We start from the raw sequence: 24,997 nt of genomic DNA on the forward strand, positions 1-24,997 counted from the left end.
TGCACTGCACTGCTTTGTTGATGTCTACCAAAAACGCCAGTGGCGCCATCCGACCGCAACTTAAACGTTTGAACAGGAAAAAAAAAACACGATAATAAATTGTTATTATCAGCCGAAATCATTGGGATTCCTTTATCTCCCTAATTGTTATTCCAATTACCGTCCCCTTGCAATAAATCCGACGATAGGAACGGACCCGACATAACTAATTAATGCTCGTAAAAATTAAAACATTGTGCTTTGTAATTGTCTGACTGGCTTTGATTATAGCCTAGGGATTGTTGAATCGAAAATTTATGTTTACAATGATTCGTTGGTAAATGGTAAAAGGGGAGTCGGTCGGTTTGTGGTTTTTTATTTAATAGGACAATTCCGCTACAACCTTCCAAACCGCTGCAACTCTTGTAAGCCAGGATCTAAAGTAGATACAACCATGAAATAAATCAGAAAAAATATAGAAGAGAAGTAAAGAAAGAACAGTTTTAACGTTGTTGTTTCGGGTCTGGGTGTCATGTGCATGTGAACTTGTATGTTTGTACAAACAAACAACACAGGAGAAAAATGTTTGAAAAAGCTTTGTGTGGATCATCAATTTTCTTTGAAAAAAATACTGTTATTATCACTTTTCACTTTTAAGTTCAGACACCGCTAGTCAATCGCGTCGCTAGTACCTATACGAGTATTTAGTTTGGATAATAAAGAACATAGTTGCACATAGTATTTTTTTCTATATGTCAGTGATATACCATTTTGGAATCCTCATGATGAGCTCTTTAATTTGATACCCATATTGTAGCAAATAAAAAAAAATTTTTTTTACTCCTATCTAGGGCGCCTCACGGCCGCAATGTTGGTTTTTGTTTTACGTCACATATCTAAGAACACTTGGGTAAATAAGACGAATCCAACGATACCCTGATTGTGAAATCCATCAAGCCGTTTCGAAGAAATGAGGTAATAAAGAATATTAGGCTCATACATACAAGATACGCGCGAAAAACATAACCCTTCCTTGGCATTTTCGGGTAAAAAATAAGACCCACCCAATAATTTCATAAACTCTGCAATTATAACATGCAATTCAACTTTTACAAAACTTAAACTACATAGGTAAAATTCGTTGACGTCTACCATTACGCCAGTGGCGCCATCCTCCGCAACTTAAACGTTTGAACAGGAAAAAAAAAACACGATAATAAATTGTTATTATCAGCCATTATTGGGATTCCTTTATCTGCTAATTGTTATTAATTACCGTGCTGGGTAAATCCGACGATAGGAACGGAGACATAACTAAAATGCTTGTAAAAATTAAAACATTGTGCTTTGTAATTGTCTGACTGGCTTTGATTATAGCCTAGGGATTGTTGAATCGAAAATTTATGTTTACAATGATTCGTTGGTAAATGGTAAAGGGGAGCCGGTCAAATGGTTTGTGGTTTTTTATTTAATGGGACAAGACCGCTACACCCCAAACCGTTGCAAAGTGTACGTCAGGATCTACAGTAGATTAAACCATGAAAACCCGGAAAAATTAAGTCCGGCGCAACCCAGGGTGAATAACTGCTTGGATTCTGCAATGAAATAAATCAGAAGAAATAATTAGAGGAGAAAAAAAGTGATTTGGTCGGAATGCATTGCGGTACTAACGGAATTATGATCAGTGATTGCCTGCTGTTAATACCGGCTTATACCATTAAAAAATACCCATAATCTATATATGGACCAACGCGGGCTGTAAACATAACAATTTATTATGATAAAAATGTAACATAATTCCCCATTAAAATTGATTAAAAATACACTGCAACTCAATACAAATACCTACAGACAAATGTTACAAAAACATCCACATTAACATCTAATGTCCCAGTAGTCCTAATTACTGCAATAATTACCAGCTCGGTAAATATAACCAAGCAAGTTGTTTGTGAGACACTTTACACCATTATCGACGATCCTTGTTGATCTGCTGTTTACTGAGTGCTGGGTTAATGGACTAGAGATTACAGAGAAAAAGGAAAAGGTTGTATAGATAAAACATTGTCTTGTCTCCTTTATTGGTCGTGAATGCCTCGTTGCGAGCAGTGTTTGTATGAGATTTCGTAATAAATTGAAATTAAACTATAAAATGTCGTCATCGTGAATAAAAATGGTTTTGTTTATGTTTTTCATCATCCAATGACTTTTGTCGCCTTGAGCGAGGTGAGAGTGAGTGTCGGGCTCCTACTGACTTAAAACTACCCTGTTTCTATTACTGCTTATCGTAAACCCGCTAAGTTGTCCGCAGCTCCGGATCAGGCATCAGCCCTACTGGGCCCCATCTGTGGTTTTCTTTAGGTGGAAATGCATTTTGCACTAAGAAGTTAACAAGTAATACATGACAGTATTGTTTATATTAAACAATAATAGGAGGTGAAGTTGCTGTTATTAAATTTGGCATAAAAAAACAAAAGGGTCAAGCTAAATAAAATCATTTTAAAAAATATCAATAACAATTCCACCACTAAAAAAAAAATCACCGAGCCAACAAACTCTTACCTGCAAATATTTCACCAGCCAATCACGTAACAGAACTGCAGGTGCAATAAAATGACGTCACAACCATTCAGTCTAGCTTTCCCAAACCAATTACTAGACACGCTAAGGTCCCATCCAATTAAGGTCGGTAGAAAACTTGTGAACAATTAATTGATCGATCTACCAGTACAAAGTGCACTAGCCTGTGGGTCTATGTATACTGGCTGGTCGTCAGTTGGCGACTCTGTACCACAATGGATAGGGAATAGAGTAGTGTGGAGAGGATATTTGAAAATTTTATTTTGTTTCTTGTTAATTATGAGCTTTATGTCGTAGTGGGTAAGGTATATCTTTGTTTGACGGTGTTAGGTATGTATCACAATTACATACTTTGAATATTATACCTCCTCCTTAAAATACGACTATTTTACTTTCTCGATGCGAAAATTCAACGAGCGTTTGCTTTTACGATCAGACGATATTGTAAGTCAAATTCATTTCTAACAAAAATGGACTTACTTCCAGAAATAACTTACCTCCTCGTTACATTATTATATTATCGGCCTTACTAACTGTGTGACGAGAAGCTTGGCTAATTTCAAACCGTACGTTGGAGATTATGAACATCATTCCGGGACAGACGACGAAGGCGAGTTCCTCGTCAAACAGTTACGTCCGAGTAAGCCGTCACTAACACAATAATAATTAATTTAGTATGTCGCACGAAAGTTATAATACAACGTCGGTTTTCGGTGAGGCCGTGGTATCACTCCGGTCGAGCCGGCCCATTTGAGCCGAAGCACGGCTCTCCCGCACTTAAATTAAAATAAATATGTAATAGTATACACGTCTATTTGCAATTCTCTTAGCTCTCGTGCTCTCGACCATCAGGCAAATTCACAGGGCAAGTTAAACTGCAATCAACACCATCCCCTAATATTATTCATGCTGCAGTTTGAAACAGCATCCCAAAGTGGCTCATCTTGTTTCAATCTCTGTTGCAATAGACAAGTTTCCAACTAGTCAAATTTCACATAAAATAAGTATTATTTTCTATCTGTCAATAACGATAATTTTATTAATGTTTTAAGAATTTTGTATGAAATAGTGAATTGGGACGTCATGATTTGTTTTATAAAACATTGCTCCTCACCAGGATTTTATCCTGTGTCGTGGGTGCGTTTACAAACATACAATTTCACATACACATCACACCCAGACCCGGAACAACAATTTTTGAATCACACAAAGAGTTGATCCGTGGGGGAAAACTGCGTGTGGCAGCCAGTTGCTCAGCCACTGCACCAACTGTGCAGTCTAATAAATTATTTTTTAAATAACATAGGTACCTACAGCAATCTGTAAAAAAATCGAAAAAATTGCGAAATTGTTATAACATATTATTAAATTGTTATTTTCAAAGTAGAAATCATTTGCTATTTGCTGAGCAATCAGCTCAGTTACAAACAGCATCTTAAAGCACCTCATCTTATTCCAATCTCTGTACCAATTATACAGTGCAGTACAACCTCCTTGCTCGGTGGCCGGTGATGGACGAATAAATGGCTCCCATTTATATCTCTCACAGACTCAATGTGGTATCTATCTCGCATTTAAAATGGAGTATTCGAAGGAATCGGATCTCTAATGTGAATTTAAAGAAAATCGGATAACGGATTGATCGGTTCGGTTTTTAAGATTTTAGATTTTGTTGATAGTTATTGGTAAATACGGAGTTTTGAATTGGTAGTTGGTTCGTAGTCATCATCAACATCATATCAGCCACAAGACGTCCACTGCTGAACATAGGCCTCCCTCAATGGTGGTTATGATAATATTATTGAAGATTCAAATATGTGAGTAGTTCAGTTCGTTACGTTCCTATTCCTATCAAAGGATTTGTATTCAAGACTTCTTTGCAGTTTCGAAAAAAAACGAGGCAGTTCGAATCCTTCAGTCTGTCAATCATTTAGTAACTGTAGCTCACATCAGATGGGGCTCAGTAGGGCTGATACCTGACCCGGAGCTGCGGACTATTTAGTGGGTTTACCGGGGCTCTGGCTCGAAAAGCAGGAGTAGGAACGGGGTGGTTTTTAGTCAGTCTGACACTCCCTCTCGCCTCGCCCAAGGCAGGAGAAGCCATCCGATGACATTACTTCCTCAAAAAAAAACTGCATCTCACATGTGGTAAACAAAATTGATTACAACATTTTTGTGAATATAATAACACACAAATCTCTCGATAATATTATTAGGAATGCAATTTAATGTACAAAGTCAACTCCACAGTCGCCTATACTCCATGTTCCTATCCTCAAGAGTGTTTGCGATTCATTTTTCCAACAATCAAAAAATCTCACGGTCGTTGGACATCAAGAGTTCAACAAAAAGCGGGTAAAGAGGACAGAGGGACAGAGGGAGATGAGGGAACATGCAAACACTCCCGAGGTGATAATATCGATCCTATGGCTAACCACTGGACTATGAATGCGAATTTGTGAGAGTGGGTGCATGTTTGTTAAGGTGCTTTGCCACCAAAGATGTGCTATGATACGTTGCTGTGGATGCATTTGATGTCTACCAATCATATTCATTGGTACACATGGCTTAGCACTATGGAAATGAGTTTGACTAAGATTTGGAAAGATGCGTGCTACGGATGTGTGCTACAGATATGGATATGTGCTATAGATAGTTTACATCGTATACTCGAGCTGCGCATCTTCCTCGTGCAGCTACTTTGCGACGGCACATCTTACTCGCACAGCAATATAGCTAAGTATCAGTGACAACGGCCACATTGTTTCACAGCTTAGCTATTACATCCTCGCAGCATAGCTACATAGCACATCTTTGGTGGAAAAGTACCCTGAAAATGTAAAAAACAAGTATAAAGTTATAAAACAAACTGTCATAATCAGCAATACACGTGTCGTCCAATTCCAATTATTCCAAACTTGTAAAGAACACATTATTCCAATAGCAGGGTCCATTACCGTCGCAATAAAAACAGAAAGATAGCAATATCAAAGAGAGATAAGTACAAAATTATAATGTTAGAATTTAAGTCTCGTATACACTAGGCAACAGTCATGGGCGATAAGTTGCCCAACTTGTTGAACGGTAGCGTGGAATTTTTATATGACAACGTTGTCTGTCACATGATTTCTTTCGCAAAATAAGTCGACAAACGTTGCCTGCCACATGATTTCCCGCGCAATGTCGGCAACATGTTGCCGGAGAATGGAAAAACTAGGGTTGCTTATCACGCCTGCACTTGACAACATTTATTTTTACAGCAAATAGCGGGTTGGCCACAGAAAGCTCTACAAAGAGAGGACTGGAAGGAGGGTAGAGAGGCCTTTACCCTGCAGTAGGACGACCATGGCTGAAAATAAAATAAAAAATAAATAGCGGGTTAATTCCCGCACGCAGCAACTCTTTATGTGATATACAAATTGTTGTTTCAAGTCTGTATGTCATGTGTATGTGAACTTGTATGTTTGTGAACGCACCCACGATACAGGATAAAATCCAAGTGCGGGGTAGCATTTTGTAAAAAAAAAGTGAAAAATAGAAATTAATCCTTAATTAGGCACTTTTGAAACGTCAAAAAAAATTGTCAATCAGTCTATCTTTTAGTAAACCTGGGTACTTGTTCCAAAGCGTAGTTTCAAATAAAAAAGAAGGAGCAAGAAACTTGATTGTTTCCATTTAAAAAAAATGCAAGTGAATCATGAAGATAGGCAACCATTTAAAAAAAATCCATGTGTGAAGACAGACAACGTTACTAAACACAAAAAGTTTTTTAGGGAACAGAGGGTAAAGTTCCCTGAGAAAAGGAGGATCCTCCGACCAGGCGAGGTGATCATGCCTGGCGGGCTTTCTGCCCAACTGTTGTTCGTTGGGATTTTCTATCCGTGTAAATTCGCATGTAAACTTAATATGTGCGATGCAGGATATTTGTGACGTCATCCATTGATTTGCTCGTCGATAGTCTATGTACGACTACTGTCATCTGTCACTTGTCAGAGTGTCGCCACAGTTCCCTACTTACTTACAACATGTAGAGCAACAAGTTGCTCACAAATAGTTGCCAAGTGAACACGAGACCTTACAAAGTTAGCATGATACAGAAGAGAATGGAAAACTTTCCCTGTTTCAAAGAATATTAATACGGGCGCCATTTCGTTTTCCAGTTATTTCTAAGTTAATAAAAAGCGAAGAAATAATATTTAAGTAGAGATACTGTTGCTGAAGGAATTCTTTTAATGATACTCTGTGCTACTTTGGTCTAGTTATTGCGTTGTTGTATTAAAGAAATGTCTTGAGTTCGATTCGTAGCAGCAATCATGTTGTTTGGTAATATTGATAGTTGGTATCTTCAGGAAGTTAGGAAATAAAGACTTTTGTTCAGCAGTGCAATCACAATGACATAATTCATAATCCCAAATATCAAAAACCACACACACTTAATAATTCCGCTTGCAAAATGACTTTAGTCATAACAAGATTGACAAAAAGATACTAAAATTAATACTGCATCCCACTTTATGTCCCTTTCCCTGAAAATAAATAAAAAACACACGCACACAACAATTTACACCCACTTTCCACCATTTATGTTGTAGAGTCCCATGTAATAACGGGTGAGCCTATTGCCATGTAGCCATATTATAATGAGCACAATGCTAGACTCCGTACTACCACTGACAAATTTTCGAAAAACTGAAAATAACCCAGTAATGCTTTGCCCTTGTGACCACTCTCTTAACAAAAATAAATAACATAGAAATTCATATCATAAATTAATTGTACCTCTGTTTGTTACAGTTCAACTTTGTGGGCAAACTGCTGGGACCCAAAGGCAACTCCTTGAAGCGGCTACAGGAGGACACCATGTGCAAGATGGCGGTGTTAGGACGAGGGTCCATGAAGGATAGGCAGAAGGTGGGCTATATTTGGTACTAGCAACTTCCGCGCGATTTCACCCGCACTGCTGGGTTCCTATTGATCGTGGCGTGATGATTTATAGCCTATAAATGCCTTCCTCGATAAATGCGCTATCCAACACAAAAAGAATTATTCAAATCAGACCAGTAGTTCCTGAGATTAGCGCGTTCAAACAATCAAACAAACTCTTCAGCTTTATAATATTAGTATAGATTATAGTATGTTTAGAAATAAGTAATTACAATAAAAAAAATCGGCTGGGTACGAAATCCGTACACAATACCGTTTCTCAATAACCGGATCTGCGGACTACCGGGGATCCGGCTCGAAGGACAGGAGTAGGAACGGGGTGTTTGTAAGAGTCTGACACTCCCTCTCGCCTCGCTCAAGGCGAAAGAAGTCATAAAATGATTTTCGCCCCTTAAAAAACTTTCTCATTAAAGCTAACTTTTTTATCATTCAATATGTTATCAACAGTAAGCTGTTGTCTGCCGTTCTGAAGTTATATATGCTCTGCAGTCAGATTATTTATCTCATACTTAGTCTTTTCTCGACAACTATGAACAAAATAAAAAATACTGTACAAATAAGAAATACAACGTTCATTTTATATAAAAAGTGAGATCAGAAAATGTTTCTAAAGGATGAAAACATCTTTGCGTATTATCGAGTCTCATTATTGCAAAGATTAATAGACTATAATGGAGGTATTATTTTTTTCTATTTCTTATTTTTAAAAAAAGAATATACTTTCAACTTCTTGCATATCTTTTTTAAAACACCGGCAACGCACTTGTAACTCCTCTGATGTAGTCTAGCTTATTTTTATGTAATAGGGAGCAAACAAGCAGACTTAACACCTGATGGTAAACGATCAGATCACGTCTCTTCGTTTACCATCAAGCCAGTGCTGAAAATCAGCACCGTAACTCGAGCCGTCGTGCTTACGGCATTTTAGCTGAGCTCTGGCCTTTTTGTGCTGTATTGCTGATTTATTTACTTTTAAATATGTTATAAATTATGTTTGGCGTGCAATATTATATATTGGTGCAAATAAACAGATTTTCTTTCTTTCTTTCATACAATATAAAGAGCATAAAATTACCTTCACTTTAAGCAGTAAATAAATTTAAGCAGTAAGAAATTTTCTCCATGTTAATTCAGTTTTCTTCTCTCAGGAGGAAGAGCTCCGTGTGTCAGGAGATCCGAAGTTCGCCCACCTGTCAGACGAGCTCCACGTGGAGATCAGCGCCTTCGCAACACCAGCTGAAGCACACGCCAGGATCGCGTACGCACTGGCTGAACTTAGGAGATTCCTAGTACCGGTAAGTATCTATATGTACTCCAGAAAACAACTTTGATACTTTAAATCTTTAAAAAAGAGGTATTAATGGCAGTATTGCATGTATTGGTTTATATTTCTGGACTACATGCTGATTAATCAAAAAATATATAAGCCGATTATACAAATATTACTCGTTCCTCGTATCGTCACGCCTTTTATATCCGAAAGGGTAGGCAGAGGTGTACATTACGGCACGTTATTGCCACTGTAAAATGTACACACATATTTCACAATTGTGTTAAAATTCTCGAGTAATAGTGGGTGATACTATAGAAATATATAATATCAAACTCCATGCTACTACTGAAAAATTTTCAAAAAACCGAGTAAAACTGTGCCCGTCCCGAGAATCGGACCCAAAAGACCCCTTGTCCAGCAGTCACACTTGCGACCACTCTATTGATACGAGGCAGTCTATACAAATATGAATACAACCAAAAACCGTAGAAAAAATTTAGTCCTTTTTACACTCAGCAACATAACAAAAGATTTACACCTCTGACATTGAAAAATGAAGCCTGTTATTTGAAGCATAAAGTAGAAAAAACAGTACCATTCCAATTTCCCCACTCATATTTCTGTTTGTACGGACCAATATGCGCTCACTACATAAAAGATCACGCTACCAATGTTTTTGGCACATACAGAGAGGCAAAACGCCCCTGAGATATTAACTACTGAATTTTAATACGCCATACGATACGCGCGTAGCATTACGTAGTACAAAATGTATGCTAGAGTGACAAGCGCACGCTACTTGCGTATTTTCACTCGTACTCGCGTATTTTTGAGGCAATATTTTTGGAAAGGTGCGCTTTGGTTGTTAATAATACATTGTAAGTATAATCGTGGTTGTAAACCCCAGGGTTTGTTCCGTGAGGTAAACCTTATAGGTTAATATGTTACTTAGTTTATGGTAGTAGGGTTTTAATATTACAGTTTTCTCGATTCGAACGTTCAAAGTGAGCTCAATCGCATTCTCGCCCATCATTGGTCAAGATTATTGTCACAACCAATGATAATGGACTGCGATCGCGTTCACTTCAATCTTTGGAATTGAACGTCACAGAATAGCCTAGCTTTGAAAAATAATTACTGAATATTATGTTTCCAAACTCGACCTTAAGCATCTAATAATTACGACCGATACCGACAGCACGGTTGGCGCGGTAGCTGGGTAACTGGCTGCTGTGCACCGCGTCGCGTGTTCGATTCTCGCACGAAACAACTCTTTGTGTCACCCACAGATTGTTGTTCCGAGTCTGGGTTTTATGTGTATGTGAAATTTTATTTGTAAACCCACCCACGATACAAGAGGAAATCCTAGTGTGGGGCAACGTTTTTTTTTAAAGAATTAAAATAATGAAGAAAGAAAGAGAGAAAACACATTTATTTTATTCACCTCTCCTCTTACCCCCCACCTCATAAATGCAACTCCTAACATAGGTGGCGAAAAGCGAACGTTACATTGTATTGCACTTCTTCCTACACGTTCAGAGAATCTTATATTAAATCTTAGATACGGAACAAAAGGATTGCAACCACGAGGAATATACCTATATATTCCCCCATAAAACATATAACATTACGACGAAGCTATCAAATTCTGTCGTGAAAATATCGTAAAATGTTCTGCTATCGTTAAATACTCGTAAATGATAGATCATTTTCAAATTAATGATTTGTTCCTCTAATATATGTATTATGCTAGCTTCCAGGCCGTGGCTTCGCGTGCTTGGAATTTTGATATCTCTTTAATATGTCCCGATTTTATTGGAATGTATTGGGGTGGAAATTATTCTATGAGGCCCTCTGAAATGTAAATTGATTCGGTCTATTAGTTTTGAATCAAGAGTGAAATTATAAATAATCTTTCATGCTTATATTACTAGTAAAGATGCATAGAGCCTACTGTTATGAGTGTTACTGAAGGGGTGAGCAGAAGAGAGCTAGTATTAAGACACTGTAATATCCAAAATTATTTATTTAAAATACTCTCTGTGTACAATGGCGGACTTAACCTCTTGTCTGTCGGTATATGAGACAATAGAACATATTGTGATGGGCACTGCTGACCAAAGGCCTCCTCTTATACGGAGCAGGTTTGAGCATTAACCACCACGCTTGCTCAATGCGGGTTGGCGATTTCAAACTGATAATTAGAAATTACAAACCCAGGTTTCTTCACTATGTTACTCCGCCGTCAGTTATATGTACCTACATATAATTTGAAATAAGTCATATTGGTACTTGCCGTTAGTAGGTTTCGAACCCGCATCCTCATGCATGAGAAGTGGGTGTCTTAAACCTTTGGGCCACCACGATATGATGATGATGTCAAATACTTGAGGAAAATAACCCTCATAATATAATGTAACCAAATACATGATTTTATCAATACTATTACTTATCCTTATGTAAACTATATTTCACAGGACTACAACGATGACATCAGACAGGAGCAGATGTTGGAGATGCAGATCCTGTCCTCGCAGACTGAGCAGCGCCGGCTCACTCCTCCCGAGTCCTCCCGGAGCGGCAGCGAGGAGGCACTCCCTCTCAGGGACACTACGCATAAACAGAGAGTGAGTTGCTTTTTCAAAAAGAAGAATTTCTATGATCTTTGTCATGCTTGCAAAAAAAAAAATATTCTTATATCCTTTGCCATTCTCGTAAGAAAAATCTTACGTTTGGGACATTCTTAATATATACTTAGGATTACAATGTTATGAAACAAATTGCACGTTTTACGTCTTTCAGTACAACTGCTGTTGATATGTAGATATAAAATTCTAGAAATAAAATTAAATTATTACCGTTTTTAGAGTACGTTATATTCATACCGTAAACGAAAGAACGACAGATTTAAAAAAATATGACCAGTTTTCTGTTATCTAATATTTTTACTTATATCCAAACCAAATTATATTTCTTACAATCAAAATCATCATTTCAAGAAGCAAAATAACAGACAATTTTACTCCGAAACTATTTCATGTTCACAAAACGTCCCCATATGCGTACCGCCTACGGGCGAACGAAATCAAAATTGTTACGGCACCCACGCACTTCACAATAGGCCGTAGATTGGACGCCTCCTATTGACGGATAAGGGTCCAGTGATCCGTTATTAGGCCATTCAGAGCTGACGAATAAAAATTATATTGAGATCCATAAAGTTATGTAAAAATTTGCTACGGATCTGCAAATGTCATGGGATGGTGTTATATTGTCGTTTTGAATTGATGTATGGGTACAATTGTGATTTATTTGAATAGCTGCCTTATAAAATCATTTCCTTTTCGTTTTGATGTTATTGTTGTTAACATAACAACACAATGTACAAAATCAGACTCAGGTGTTACTTTGCGGAAATCCATACTAAACTTGTACTATGAGAAAAATAACTAGTTGTAGGTAATTGCGCTAAGAAGTACATTGGAGAAGGTTAGAGACATGCAGTAAAAGCGTGCTGAGGGTAGTGCTATGGAGTTACGGGTGTTCCAGCTCAAAGCAGGAGTAGGAACGGGGTGGTTTTTAGTCAGTAAGAGTCTGACACTCACCCAAGATGGGAGAAGATATTGGATGATTTTCTCCCCTAAAAAAAGAGTGGTGCAGCTTAAGCGTATTTATATACAACCTACTCCAAACTGTTTATTCAATTCATTAGATTTTCCACTTTATATTAATACAATAAAGTTGAAAATGTAATAAAGAAAATTAAGGGATAATAAGGGAAGGCAGAAAAGGATAGGGTGACCTGCTAGCAACCGTACTTCATAACGGAACTACAATTGGATACTTTTCATTATATACTTCATACTAGAAATCGTGTACTTTTGTTCTTTACACGTGTCATTTTCACCTTCAAAGTTACAAATCCCATATTTCAATAGAAATATTTGTTTACAAAAGCCTATTTTGATATATTTACTTGAATTACACTTCTTAGAATGCGTAGGCGTTTCCTCGAAGTGTTTTGTATCCAGATTTAGCCTTTTAACTTACTCCTCTTAATATTAGGAGTTGATCTTGTCAAAGTGTGAAACTTCATGCTTTTACAGAACTTCCCAAAATAGAAATACTCGATAATGTTAAGTATCTATACTACGTCAAATATATTAATTACATATAGTAACCAGATTGGTGATATATTAAACAAGGGCCAAATTAAAAGTACCCTGAACCGACGAGTATGCATGAAAAGACTGATGACTGTTGATGAAGCGAAAGAGGTGTGTTATATGATCTTCTTGGTAAACAAATCGATAGTTTTCGTTCATACAAATCTTACAAACACAAACACGACAAAATAGGAATTATTTCAAACGTTCGGTGTTTCATTTTTGTTTATGCAGATGAAACTAAACACTCATTACTAAAATAAATTAAAAGAAATAAGTTTCGCTTACAAACGTAGTTTCCTTTTCAAAAAGAGCTAAAGAAAATATACTTTGAAGGCAGACCGCTGACAAACAGCTGATTCAAACCTGAATGCTTGAAGTGGCTGCCGTCTCGTCAAGGTACTTAAGGGCCCTCTAATTATGCGTAATGATTACCAAATGTTTTTGACTTTAAACCACTTACCGTTTGGCTTTTAGCTTTTAACTTGTCCTCTTTTAAATAAAGTAAGATGTTATTATAAGAGACTGACTTTTCTGCATTATTATTTTATGGTTTTATAGTGAACAATATTATTAAGTGAAGATGGAAAAACGCCATAAATATTGTAGTTGTCACAGTAACACCCACTTGTCACGAGTTATTTAGAAATGTTAAATATACATAAAAGTGTAAGTTACAACACCTTAGGATATGGTACCTAAATATATTTGTTTAGAGACTCAGCGACCCCACAGTCAAACTACTGCATCGGTTTTGCGGGGCTTAGTTTATAATAATCTTACCTGTGTGGCAGTGGAATAAATAAATAAAAATCCCCAAAATACAACTTAACAGTGTAACAGATTTGACGTTAAAAGGCGTAATGTTATGTAACTCATTAATATAAAAAATATTGCTTCAAAATCACTTTACCCATTTTTCCACCACCAGCTCTCCGGAGTGCCACCATCTCCAGCGCCGGCGTCTCTGCCTGGTGGCATTGCCATCAACCACGGCACCAACACTCGGGACTTCTCGCCGCCAGCACCGACACCAGCTCCTGATCATCTGTCTGCTGCACATCATCAGGTGAGGGGAAATTAAATTAAATTAACAGTAAAAATGGTTATTCATTAAAGACAGATCGGATTATTTAGTTCAAATCAAATCAAATACATATTTTTTACTCAAACACAATATGTGTGCAAGATATCTGGTAACAGCGAAAAAAAAGTTCGAAACATATTTACCGTATACAATGCGAACTAACAGGCATCTTTCGAATGAGGAAATTATATTAAATATAAGACATTGATTATCATATTGAAGAGTTGAAGACAATATGAACTGTTTTAAGTCCCCGTAAGGTCTTTTTTGATAACAGATCTTGGAGCTAGTACGACTCCGATAACGAACGGTGAATTCCTAATCAACAAAACTCTAGGTTTACACAAAACCATTAAAAAATCTAAAATCACTAGCTTCCTTCGAAAATTAATTAACTAAACTAAACGAAACTCAAGACACATATTACCTAAAACACATTCTAAACTCTAACCCCATAATATATAGGTACACTTTCGCAATTCCCACTAAGTCTTTAAGGTCCAAATTCCTAGGCACATAGTCCGTAATGCTCTATAGTTTATCGGTCAACTAGAGTGCTAGAAAGTTCCAAGTTCGAAGCAAATCTCTCACTAACTAAGTTAAGTCCGTCACTTATGCACGTAGCGATAGAATGGAGCAACTTTGCGCTTGTTATTCCTGGGGGAGTAGATAGATTCGGACTTTGATGTAAAATTATAAGTTGCATTGTTATGGAAAGATGGGTATAATGTTATTATAATGGGGTGTTTTGCATCAGTTTTTTTTTATCTTCTGGTTACTTCTCACGCCTTGGGTGAGGCGAGAGGGAGTGTCAATCTCTTACTAACTAAAAACCACCCCGTTCCTATTCCTGTTTTTCGAGCTGGAGAATATAATAGGAGATAAGCCTATATTATATTGGGCATAAATCCAGACTTCGTGCTACTTACTACTGAGAAATTTTCGAAAAACCGAAATAAGCCCAGTTATACTTAGCCTGATACGGGAATCGAACCCAAGATCCCTTGTCCAGCAGTCATGTTTGCGACCACTCGACCAACGAGGCACTTTTCTGGGGATAATAGACCTTATATCCCTCATACACATGAAATGGTGATATTATATCATAATCATTAAATTATTACATAATAACCTCCCTAAAATAAACTCCACAACCCTTTGACATAACAATACAATCAAGCGCCTTATCGTCATAGCTTTAGAGTCCATTTTCGCAATAAACTCATCTTCTAATTTGCGGTTTACCAAAACAAAATAAGTCTTCAAAGATCGTATCATTAAAACTTTGCTTCATTACAGTACTGAACAATATTTGATCAAGTTTTATGGCGAGAATACATGGGGAAACACAGCATAACAAAAGTTTTTATGGTATATGCATGTATACGGACATTTATGGTGTTTTTGAACTCGCGTGTAAGTTACTGCCTGGTAGACTGGTGTTGATTAAATTCGGTTAAAGTATACTTGCCACGGTCAGTTTGTGGGTGGGAGTGTTAGGGTGCTTTTCCGCCATAGATGTGCTATGCTACGTTGCTGTGGATGCGTTTGGCTTCCACCAATCATATATTAGTACACATAGCTTAGGACTGGTGGAAACGGACTCAGCTATATAAGGTTACATTACCAACTCAAGCTGCACATAGCTTAGTATCTGTGGAAACGGCCACAAAGTTTCACAGCTTAGCTATTACATCTTCTTAGCAAAGCTACATAGCACATCTCTGGTGGAAAAGCACTCTAATATTTGAACATAATAACGCTCAAAATTTCAAAAGTATTGATAACCATGATGAAGACAAAAGTCGTCGAGGCGCTGACTACGTCTTCGTAGCGGTTTGCTACGGCGTAGCAGTAAGCATGCTACGTCGTAGCGTCAACGTACACTATTTTATTTTGACTTGTTCATTGATTTAGTGATTTTAATTTTGATATTTTATAAAAATGTATTTTTGAAACCCAATTAATGATCAGTAGCTATAATAATGAAACAAATATTTTTAACATCCTATTAATGGCGTATAATCGTATAATTATTATTAATCGTTTAGCAAAATGATAAACTAAATTCTATATACCTTTAAATAAACAAACAGACGAACATTCATCTCGACAAACAGTTTCCAGTCACTATGCAAAACCTGCTAAGCAATTTACCAAAGCACCGATAACCGAAACTACAATTTTTGAAAAAATCCCAAAATTCTTTGACCAATACGCAATTACTTGTCGTCCACTCAAACAGACTCAACAAGAGCTGTCGCCTGAATACCTGAAACCTTTTTCAGATTCCGTATCCAAAAAAAAAAATTCAGTCCCAATTTTCACGATGAATTTTTACGTGGCTGAAAGACAGTCACGGACCTGAAATTCAGTAGTGGTCACCGTATTTATTCAGAGCGGGATGTCATAGAGGCCAAAGCTGTATTGGGCGACTACTGTTTCAGTGGAATCGGATTTTTGGCTGAATAAAAGGCCTTTTTAGTCACTTTTTTCAGGGCACAAAAGTGTGTGTGAAAAAATTGGACTCTTCTATTCTGTTACGTATAATTTGGACGGTTTGGTTAAATATTGGGTGGCGTGTGTTATAGTCCGGTCAAATTAGACCAAAAATTAGGTGAAATTACATAAATTCGCAACAAGCTGAATTTTGGTACAATTGTTCAAAACACGATTATAAATAATAGCTGAAAGTTCCCCATCATTCCCGTGTGTGGAAAAAAAATTAGTCAAGGTCAAATGTCAAAAAAATGAGTTTTTCGCGATTTTCAGCAAAACGGTAAGTTTTATCAGAAAAATACCTCAGACTAAAATTGTAGATCATTAAATTATCTATAAAAAATATATCAATACTTTTTTCTTCATTGTTCCAAAGTGGAAAAATGAGTGTCACCCCGACACTAATTTTTCCACTTTGGAAGCGTCTAACTTTCAAACGGTTGATTTCGACGAAAAATGGTTTTAGGAACCTTAATGTCTTTTTGAAGACTTATCCATAGACACCGATAACGGATATGTTAGCTGAAAAAATTTTTTTTTGAATCAGTTCCATGTATGGAGTGCCCCCTTTAATTTTTAAATTTATGAATTTTTATTCAAAATTCGAATAGCGGTTATCGAAATACATCAACCTACAGAGTTTCAACTATGTACACCCAACAGTTTCGGAAATAAATGGCTGTGACATACGGACGGACGGACGGTCAGACAGACATGATGAATCTATAAGGGTACCGTTTTTTGCCATTTGGCTACGGAACCCTAAAAAACGCGCTAAGTATACTACCTCATAGGTGGCGTGGAAACGTGTGCATTTTATGACAATTGCAACTGTTACAACTTTTTACACTGCGATATCTCCGAAACGGTGTCTCGTGAGAAAAAAAGTATTGGTATATTTTTTTTAGATAATTTAATGATCTACAATTTTTATAGTCAGGTATTTTTCTGATAAAACTTACCGTTTTGCTCAAAATCGCGAAAAACTCATTTTTTTGACATTTGACCGTGAATAAATTTTTTTCCACACACGGGAATGATGGGGAACTTTCAGCTATTGTTTATAATCGTGTTTTGAACAATTGTACCGAAATTCAGCTTGTTGCGAATTTATGTAGCACCGAATGTCTAATTTGACCGGGCTATTAGGCTATATTGAGTTTTTAGTTTTACGTTGTTTTATCCGATATTTCCACGTTAGTATACAGTTTTTTTAATAAACTTTGCCTCACACTAGGATTATTTCCTGTGTTGTGGGTACGTTTACAAACATAAAAGTTCACATGCACATGACACCCAACATATTTTGGCATACGAACTAATGAATATTCATCTACAGATAACTCAATTATGTATTATATTACTTATATTATAATCAAATTGTTTCAATCCGACAATCGAAGTTATGATAAATAGCTATAAAATTAAATACAACTAGTTTCTGCCAGAGGCATCGCCTCGTTCCCATAGAATAAAAAGTATTTTATCACCCCAGTCTTACCCTGTTTGTATACCAAATTTCATTGAAATCCGTTCAGTAGTTTCAACGTGATTGACAGACAAACTTCCAAACATCCAAACACACAAACATTCACATTTACAATATTAGTGTGATTAGAAAACAGATAATTATAATGACTTAATTACCTAGCCACTTAGGTACAATTAGAACAAATACTAACAATTGTAGTTTCCACATTAATCCTGATAAATTTGTCCACAGCTGGCAGCCGGGCACACGGGACACGGCGTGCTGGTGGGAGGGGGGGTGCTGCAACAAGCCCCCACTCATCACCTGCTCACACAAAACTCTATACTTGGTAAGTTCAAATGTACAATTGTATTTTAGTTCTAGTTCACGCTATTGAACCTCGCAAGGGATCAGTTCTTTAGTTTCAAAAGAGGATTTTACAAAAACAAAATATGTAATACCAGACTATTCTTAAAACCAATCTCAATGTCAGTGCAATTTTAATCCAATGAAATCTCAATAATTAATTATTCATTGTCAATATTATACGACCCTAATTGTAGCTGTTAAAATAACATTCAGAGTACGGTATATTAAACCAAATATATAGTCAATACCATTCAGTGCATTTAATATTCACGCAATACGGATGCAATGGGCGCTAGTGTTGCAACTCAAGAGTACAAAATTTCACAATATCAATGTCGATCGATCGGAATTAGATTCACGAATCAAGATCTTGACTTCGATTTATAATCCGTCATAGAAACTTGATACAATAATAAAACTAGTAGCTGTTACTGATCAAAGGAAAACGAGTTGACTTACTGTCCAACTTCCTAACATTCTTTAAATGTGTCATGGAAGAAAAACAAATTAAACACACTCGCATTAATTATTATGTTATCGGCTTACTTACGTAACTGTTTGACGAGGACCTCGACTAGTTTCAAGTCATGCTGAATTACGCAAAATACTGAAAACGCATTCCGCGGCACACGACGACGCCGCGATTATCGCGCTATTGTAGCAATAACTATGCTACTGGAGCAATAACATAATAATTAATTTAGTATGTCACACTCAAATTTATATTTTTTTACAGAAAATTTTAATTGATTGAGACCAAACAAATAGAAATCACGTTTACTTTAAAGAAAATATTCGATTTGAGATTTGTGTTTCACAACGGTTTATTACGTTAGTACTGATTCTAACCATATGTGCAATATTATGCTTACGTAAGTTAAGTAATAAAATCTTTCAATATATTAGTAATCTTTTAGAGCTAAACCTATATACGTTTCAACAGCAACGCGAGGATATCAAGTCCTCATCATTGTGTTGAAAAAAGCCATTAGTGTCCCTAAATCTATATTGACTCTGACAGTTTCTCAGCAAAAATACTTGTAAGAAAATTCCCTTGACACTTACCAAGATTATTTACAAAAGCCATTAAATAAATTCTTTTCAAAGTTATTTCGACAAAAAGTCTCTGAGGAAAGTCTGAGCTTAACAAATTAGAATTAATTTTCACAGTATCCTAATGACTTCAAGTGTAGTTAGCCAAGATTCAACGCGAAGACTAGTGAAGTTCTCCACGGTCTACCAAACTCGACGGTATACTTACTAAACAACGGTCCATTAACTTTTAAACAATTCACAAGAAACTTTTCAACTACTGATCATTAGTTGCAACGATACTTTCCAAACTTAAGCACAGTTCAAAAACTAAGCACAAAGTACCGCTCCAGAACTAAGCTCGGAAAATATAGCGTATATTCGAACACAAGAAAGGTTAAATAAGGGGTTTCCGATATTTTATTCTGAAACTTTTCTCGCTGTAAAAAATAAACAACGTTATTTTAAAGCTGTTGTTTCGTTCTCTTTTCTTTTGTCTTTTGTTTTTAACAGTAACAGAGTAACGTATGTAATGCTTTCGAAATTTTTTTTTTTTTTTTTTTTATTTATTTAAAGGGCTTTGTCGCTTGGCGACCATATCGCCCAGTGCAGGAAAAACAAAGTTTGGTTACTTATTACTAACTTACGATCTACTTATCACTAATTTGTACAAGTGTTGTGCTTTATCGGACACTGGAAAAGCAAGCATGGAGTTACAAAGGCCAATGTCATTCACTCTTTGCGGACCAAAAATACTAACCCTAGTATTTTCATTCCGGGCACATTCCATCAAAATATGAAGGACATCATCAACCACTCCACATGAATCACAGCATGGTGACGGAACTTTTTTCATTAAATAATTAAACTTATTTGATGGAATATGTCCGGAACGGAGTCTTAAGGCGATAGTCATTAAATTTTTATTAAGGTCGCAGTCAATCCACGGAACCCGAGAAATCTCTGGCTGTATAGTTCGATACCAGATCCCCTTTTCTTTTGATCTTTCATCAAAATACTCCTGCCAAAGATCGAAACACTTATTTTTTGCTCTTCCAAAATAGTCCGAAAACAGTGGGGTAATATTCATGGGAACACCATCAACACACGCTTGTTTGGCGAGCATATCTACCACATCATTTTCTTCATATTGAACATGTGACGGAATCCATTGGAGACGTACCATTTTGGAATTAGATTGAAGTTTTAAGATTAATTCATATATGGCGTAGGCTGTCGGAATACCTCGCACGTGAGAAGTGTTTCGAGCCAAATGTTGCAGCGAACTTTTGGAGTCTGTCAGAATCACAAATTTATCACCGCTGACTGATAGAATATAGGATAAGGCTTCCAATATAGCAATCAGTTCAATATGCATAATAGAAATATCTGAATCAATCTTAATCTTCATATGACTTATTAGAATCGGATCCAAAAAGGCTGCGCCTCCCAAATCTTTATCTTTGGAACCGTCAGTAAAAATTGTATGATAATCTGGATACTGTTCTTGTATATATGAAGTACATAATTGTTTTAGCTGTATAATACTGTAATGACGTTTAGCTTTAGATATACTAGGAATTTTATCACTGATTATATGGGACAAATCTATGCTACTAATCCACTTATCGAGGGAAAACATTCCAAGTTGAGTACTAGAGTGTATAGGAGTAGAGTTATACTGTGAAAGAATGTCAATAAGTAACGGCAACTTTTTGTGTTGCCAATAGTTGGAACCTGTGAATAGTGAAAGATTTTCTAGTGATTGTAAGGTTTTATTGTTAACAAGAGATTTTGATTTTAAAATGAATTTGCTGGCTAGGTATCTACGACGAATATGAAGTGGTGGTAGACATAACTCGTTTTCCATTACATGTATTGGGGTGCTCCGTATAAATCCGAGATAACGCGTAGCGCCTGATTTTGTATTCGGTCTAATTTAATTAATTTAGAATTGCAGCTGTTATCAAATAAAAAACTGGCATAATCAATTCTACTACGAATTATGGAAATATACAAACGTCTTAAATGTTTTTGATGGACTCCCCATCCCGGACCTGATAAAATTTTAAGTAAATTAATGTACTTTATGACTTTCTGTGAGGTTTCATTAATATGCTTACCCCATCTTAATGAGCTATCCAGCCAGAGACCTAGATATTTTACATTATTGACAACATCAATCGAAGTGCCGTCAAAATCGAAATTAATTAATCTTCTAAAGCATCCTTTTTTAAAAACACAAATCTTAGTTTTACTTGAAGACATCGTTAAACCTAATTTTTCAATTAACATTTTAGTGTATCGTAAAGCAGACCTGAGCTCTTCAAATGCTAAATCTAAATTACTTTTGGTTGAATACAACACAAAATCATCAGCATATTGAGAGATATTAACCTGGGTAATATTTTGACATATATGTAATGTAAGAATATTAAATAGAAGTGGAGCCAACGGATCTCCTTGGGCTAACCCGCGGCCAGTAGATCTAACAATCTCACAATTATACGTAACCACTTGCAGATGCCTATTTGATAAGAAGGACCACAAGTAACTACAGACTTTTGATCCAACCCCAAACTGATCTAATATGCGTAACAGGCAAGGAATATCAACATTATTATAAGCGCTTTCAATGTCTATAAAGCATGCCGCTGTCACGCAATTTTTTGAGAACCCTAGTTGAATTTCAGAAACCAATCGCGAAAGATTATCGAGACAAGATCGTGCTTTACGAAAACCTACCATGTCCTCAGGGAAAAGACACTGCTTTTCAAAGAACCATTCTATACGCTTAGCCAAAATGGCGTGAAGAATTTTACAGATACATGATATCAAGGAGATAGGGCGAAAAGATGAAGATGAACTATGTTTTGGTATTGGGACTACTTTAATTTGACGCCATTGTTGGGGAACAAAACCTACAGAAAAACATTGATTATATATTTGAAGTAACATTTGTTTGCCGGAAGGCGGGAGGTGTTTAATCATGGAGAAGGAAATTTGATCTGACCCAGGGGCTGTGTCAGTAGTCTTAATGCAGTTGACTAATTCTGGCATTGAGATTGGAGACTCTAACAGGGCATTATTGGAATAAAAGGCAGGCTGCGAAGGACAACAAAATCTGGAGTGAGATCTTTAAGCAGACGCTCGGCTTTTTCTTTATCTACACTGGTGTTAGGGACTTGCCGGCCTTTTAGCCACCTCATCTTACGCCACATTTCGGATGCTGAAGAGGTCTCGTCTATAGATGTACAAAACTGCTGAAAAGATTTGCACCGAGCTATACGAATAAGCCTTTGAGCAGTGCTTATTTTCTCTTTTAGAATATCTAAATTATTTGAAGAGGGACACCTTCTCAGATTCACAAGAGCCAAACGCCGCTCCGCAACAGCCCTGGACAATTCTGAAGACCAATATGGTTTTGGCTTGAATGAGTTACTTATGTTTTGAGGGATTCTTATATTTGGAATATACTTGTCCGCGGCTTTTTGTATTAAATTATATAATTGGTCATATGAACTCTGAGGATCTTGGGAAATTATGTAGTTTTGTAATTCATTATCTATAAATGTAGTATACGAAGTCCAATCAGATTTTTTAAAATTTCTTTTCGTTTGATAATCACGGCTTGTATTAAGCAAGCAGTTCAATTTAATTATTAAGTGATCACTGCCGAGTGATTCGTTTGTTGATTTCCACGTAAATAACAAGGACAAATCTACAGAAACAAATGAGATATCAGGACTAGATTGCTGGAGAACACCATCAACCATCCTGATTCTCGTGAAGCTACCATCGTTTAAATGAATGAAATTATAATCCAACATGGAGTCAAATATTTCTGAGCCGCGTCGATCAGTTCTTCGAGACCAATTAGAGTGGTGAGCGTTAAAATCCCCTAAGATAAGAGTTTTACTATTACCAATAGAAAAGATTGTGTCCCAATCGCATTGCGTGGTGTGTACCGTCGACGGGCAATAAATGGAAATTATGTTCTCAATATGCTGACAATTTAGAATCTTAATATGTAATAATTCTATACCAGGATTACGACTTTGTGTTGTACAAACAATAGACTTAACAGAGCGATGGGTCATAATGGCGACACCGCCGTAACCATCTTCTCTGTCTAACCTGTACGTATTATATTTGCTGATTCTAAAAGAACTCTCGGGTTCCAACCAGGTCTCGCTCAACACGGCAATGTGTATTTTTTCTTGACTTAGGTACAATTCAAGTGAATGGTATTTGGGCCGTATACTTTGGCAATTCCATTGTATTATATTTAAGTTCGTAAAATTATTATCATTAGCCATTTCCTACGATTAAATTAAATATCGAGTCAATAGAAAAGCTACTTACAATTTTTTGTTTCAGCCACTCTGTGAATATGGAAATTGATTGCTGGATTTTAATCTGAAGTGATTCTTTGCTTTTTATAATATTTCTTATTTTACTAATCAAATGCCAAAAACTTAGATGATTTAAAGATTAATCTGAATGTTTGTTCCTAGTTACTAATGGTACGTCCGGGTTTTCTGAGGAATCTGAAGATTCGGGGTTATGATGCCATGGTATGTCCTTTGTAGGCGTGGGAGTCATTGGTCGGCGCGGCTTCTTCAAATTCCGTTTGGGCTTAGGTAGTATATTTGTTGTCGCTGTGTCTGGGCAGTCCATTTCATAAGCTGTGTCGTCATTTCCATGCACTGGAAGTGGAGTGGTTTTTGTAATCTCTGCATAAGTCGGCCCATCTTCGGAGATAGGATTAGCAACCACTCTAGGAGCTTGGACAGGGGAAGGAGGAACGTACATGGTCAGCGCCTTCCTATAGGTGCAGTTAAACTGTGACATAATATCTCGTATCTTCTTTTCCTTCTTAAATATTGGGCATGCTTTATCAAGCGCCATATGATCACCCGAGCAATTCACACACGTGAATGATGTGGCTGTACAGTTATGGTGTTTTTGTGAGCACTTGGGACAAACAGGTTGTTTGGATGGGCAACTTATCTTTAAATGGCCGAATTTCCAGCAGTTAGCACATTGGGTAACTGGGAATACAAACCGCTCCACTGGGATCCTCAAGCTGTAAATATAGACATAAGGTGGCAAAGAAGGACCTTTGAATCCTAGCCGAATGGTTTCACTCGGAGTCCAGCCGTTACCCTCAGGGTCATCCGAGCAACGTTTATTTAACCTCTTGACCGATATAATTTCAGCACTGCTTGATAAATTACTTTTAAGATCCTCATCAGAGATATCCAGTTCCATTCCTCTAATAAGTCCATACGATACACCTACTTCCGATGTTTTTTGACAAGACCAACCCATGTCGGTAAACACCGAACAGTTTATGAATTCCTCTGCGCCGATATCATTATCAAAGGTAACTAACATTTTATTCCGATGTACGTATTTAATCTTATAGATCTTGTCACTAGCAATGTTGTGTGTCTTAAATAGTCGTGCTAAAGCGAATTGTTTCGGCAAAGGTTCTTTACACGTCACATATACTTGTATCATTTCTTCTCTTCTATTCTCAACTTGTTGTTCCCTATTACATATGAGTTTGCTTCGTCCTCTATTAACTACGT

General features: G+C 36.7%; 1 protein-coding gene across 9 annotated transcripts in view; it reads left to right on the plus strand.

Annotated features, from left to right (window-relative positions):
* The window catches only part of LOC118277442 (KH domain-containing, RNA-binding, signal transduction-associated protein 2), a 338,249-nt gene that overhangs the window by 296,796 nt on the left and 16,456 nt on the right, over positions 1 to 24,997 (plus strand). For all 9 annotated transcript variants that reach the window (XR_007705665.1, XR_007705666.1, XM_050696224.1 and 6 more), the window contains 5 exons: positions 7,354 to 7,470; positions 8,652 to 8,798; positions 11,254 to 11,403; positions 13,874 to 14,011; positions 18,252 to 18,348. Coding sequence is in view for 7 of the 9 variants with exons in the window: in XM_050696224.1 (XP_050552181.1) it covers positions 7,354 to 7,470; positions 8,652 to 8,798; positions 11,254 to 11,403; positions 13,874 to 14,011; positions 18,252 to 18,348 (649 nt within the window). In the remaining 2 variants the exon portion in view is untranslated. The remainder of the gene's footprint in view (positions 1 to 7,353; positions 7,471 to 8,651; positions 8,799 to 11,253; positions 11,404 to 13,873; positions 14,012 to 18,251; positions 18,349 to 24,997) is intronic.

This window comes from Spodoptera frugiperda, chromosome 10, assembly GCF_023101765.2.
Source record: "Spodoptera frugiperda isolate SF20-4 chromosome 10, AGI-APGP_CSIRO_Sfru_2.0, whole genome shotgun sequence".
NCBI lineage: Eukaryota > Metazoa > Arthropoda > Insecta > Lepidoptera > Noctuidae > Spodoptera > Spodoptera frugiperda.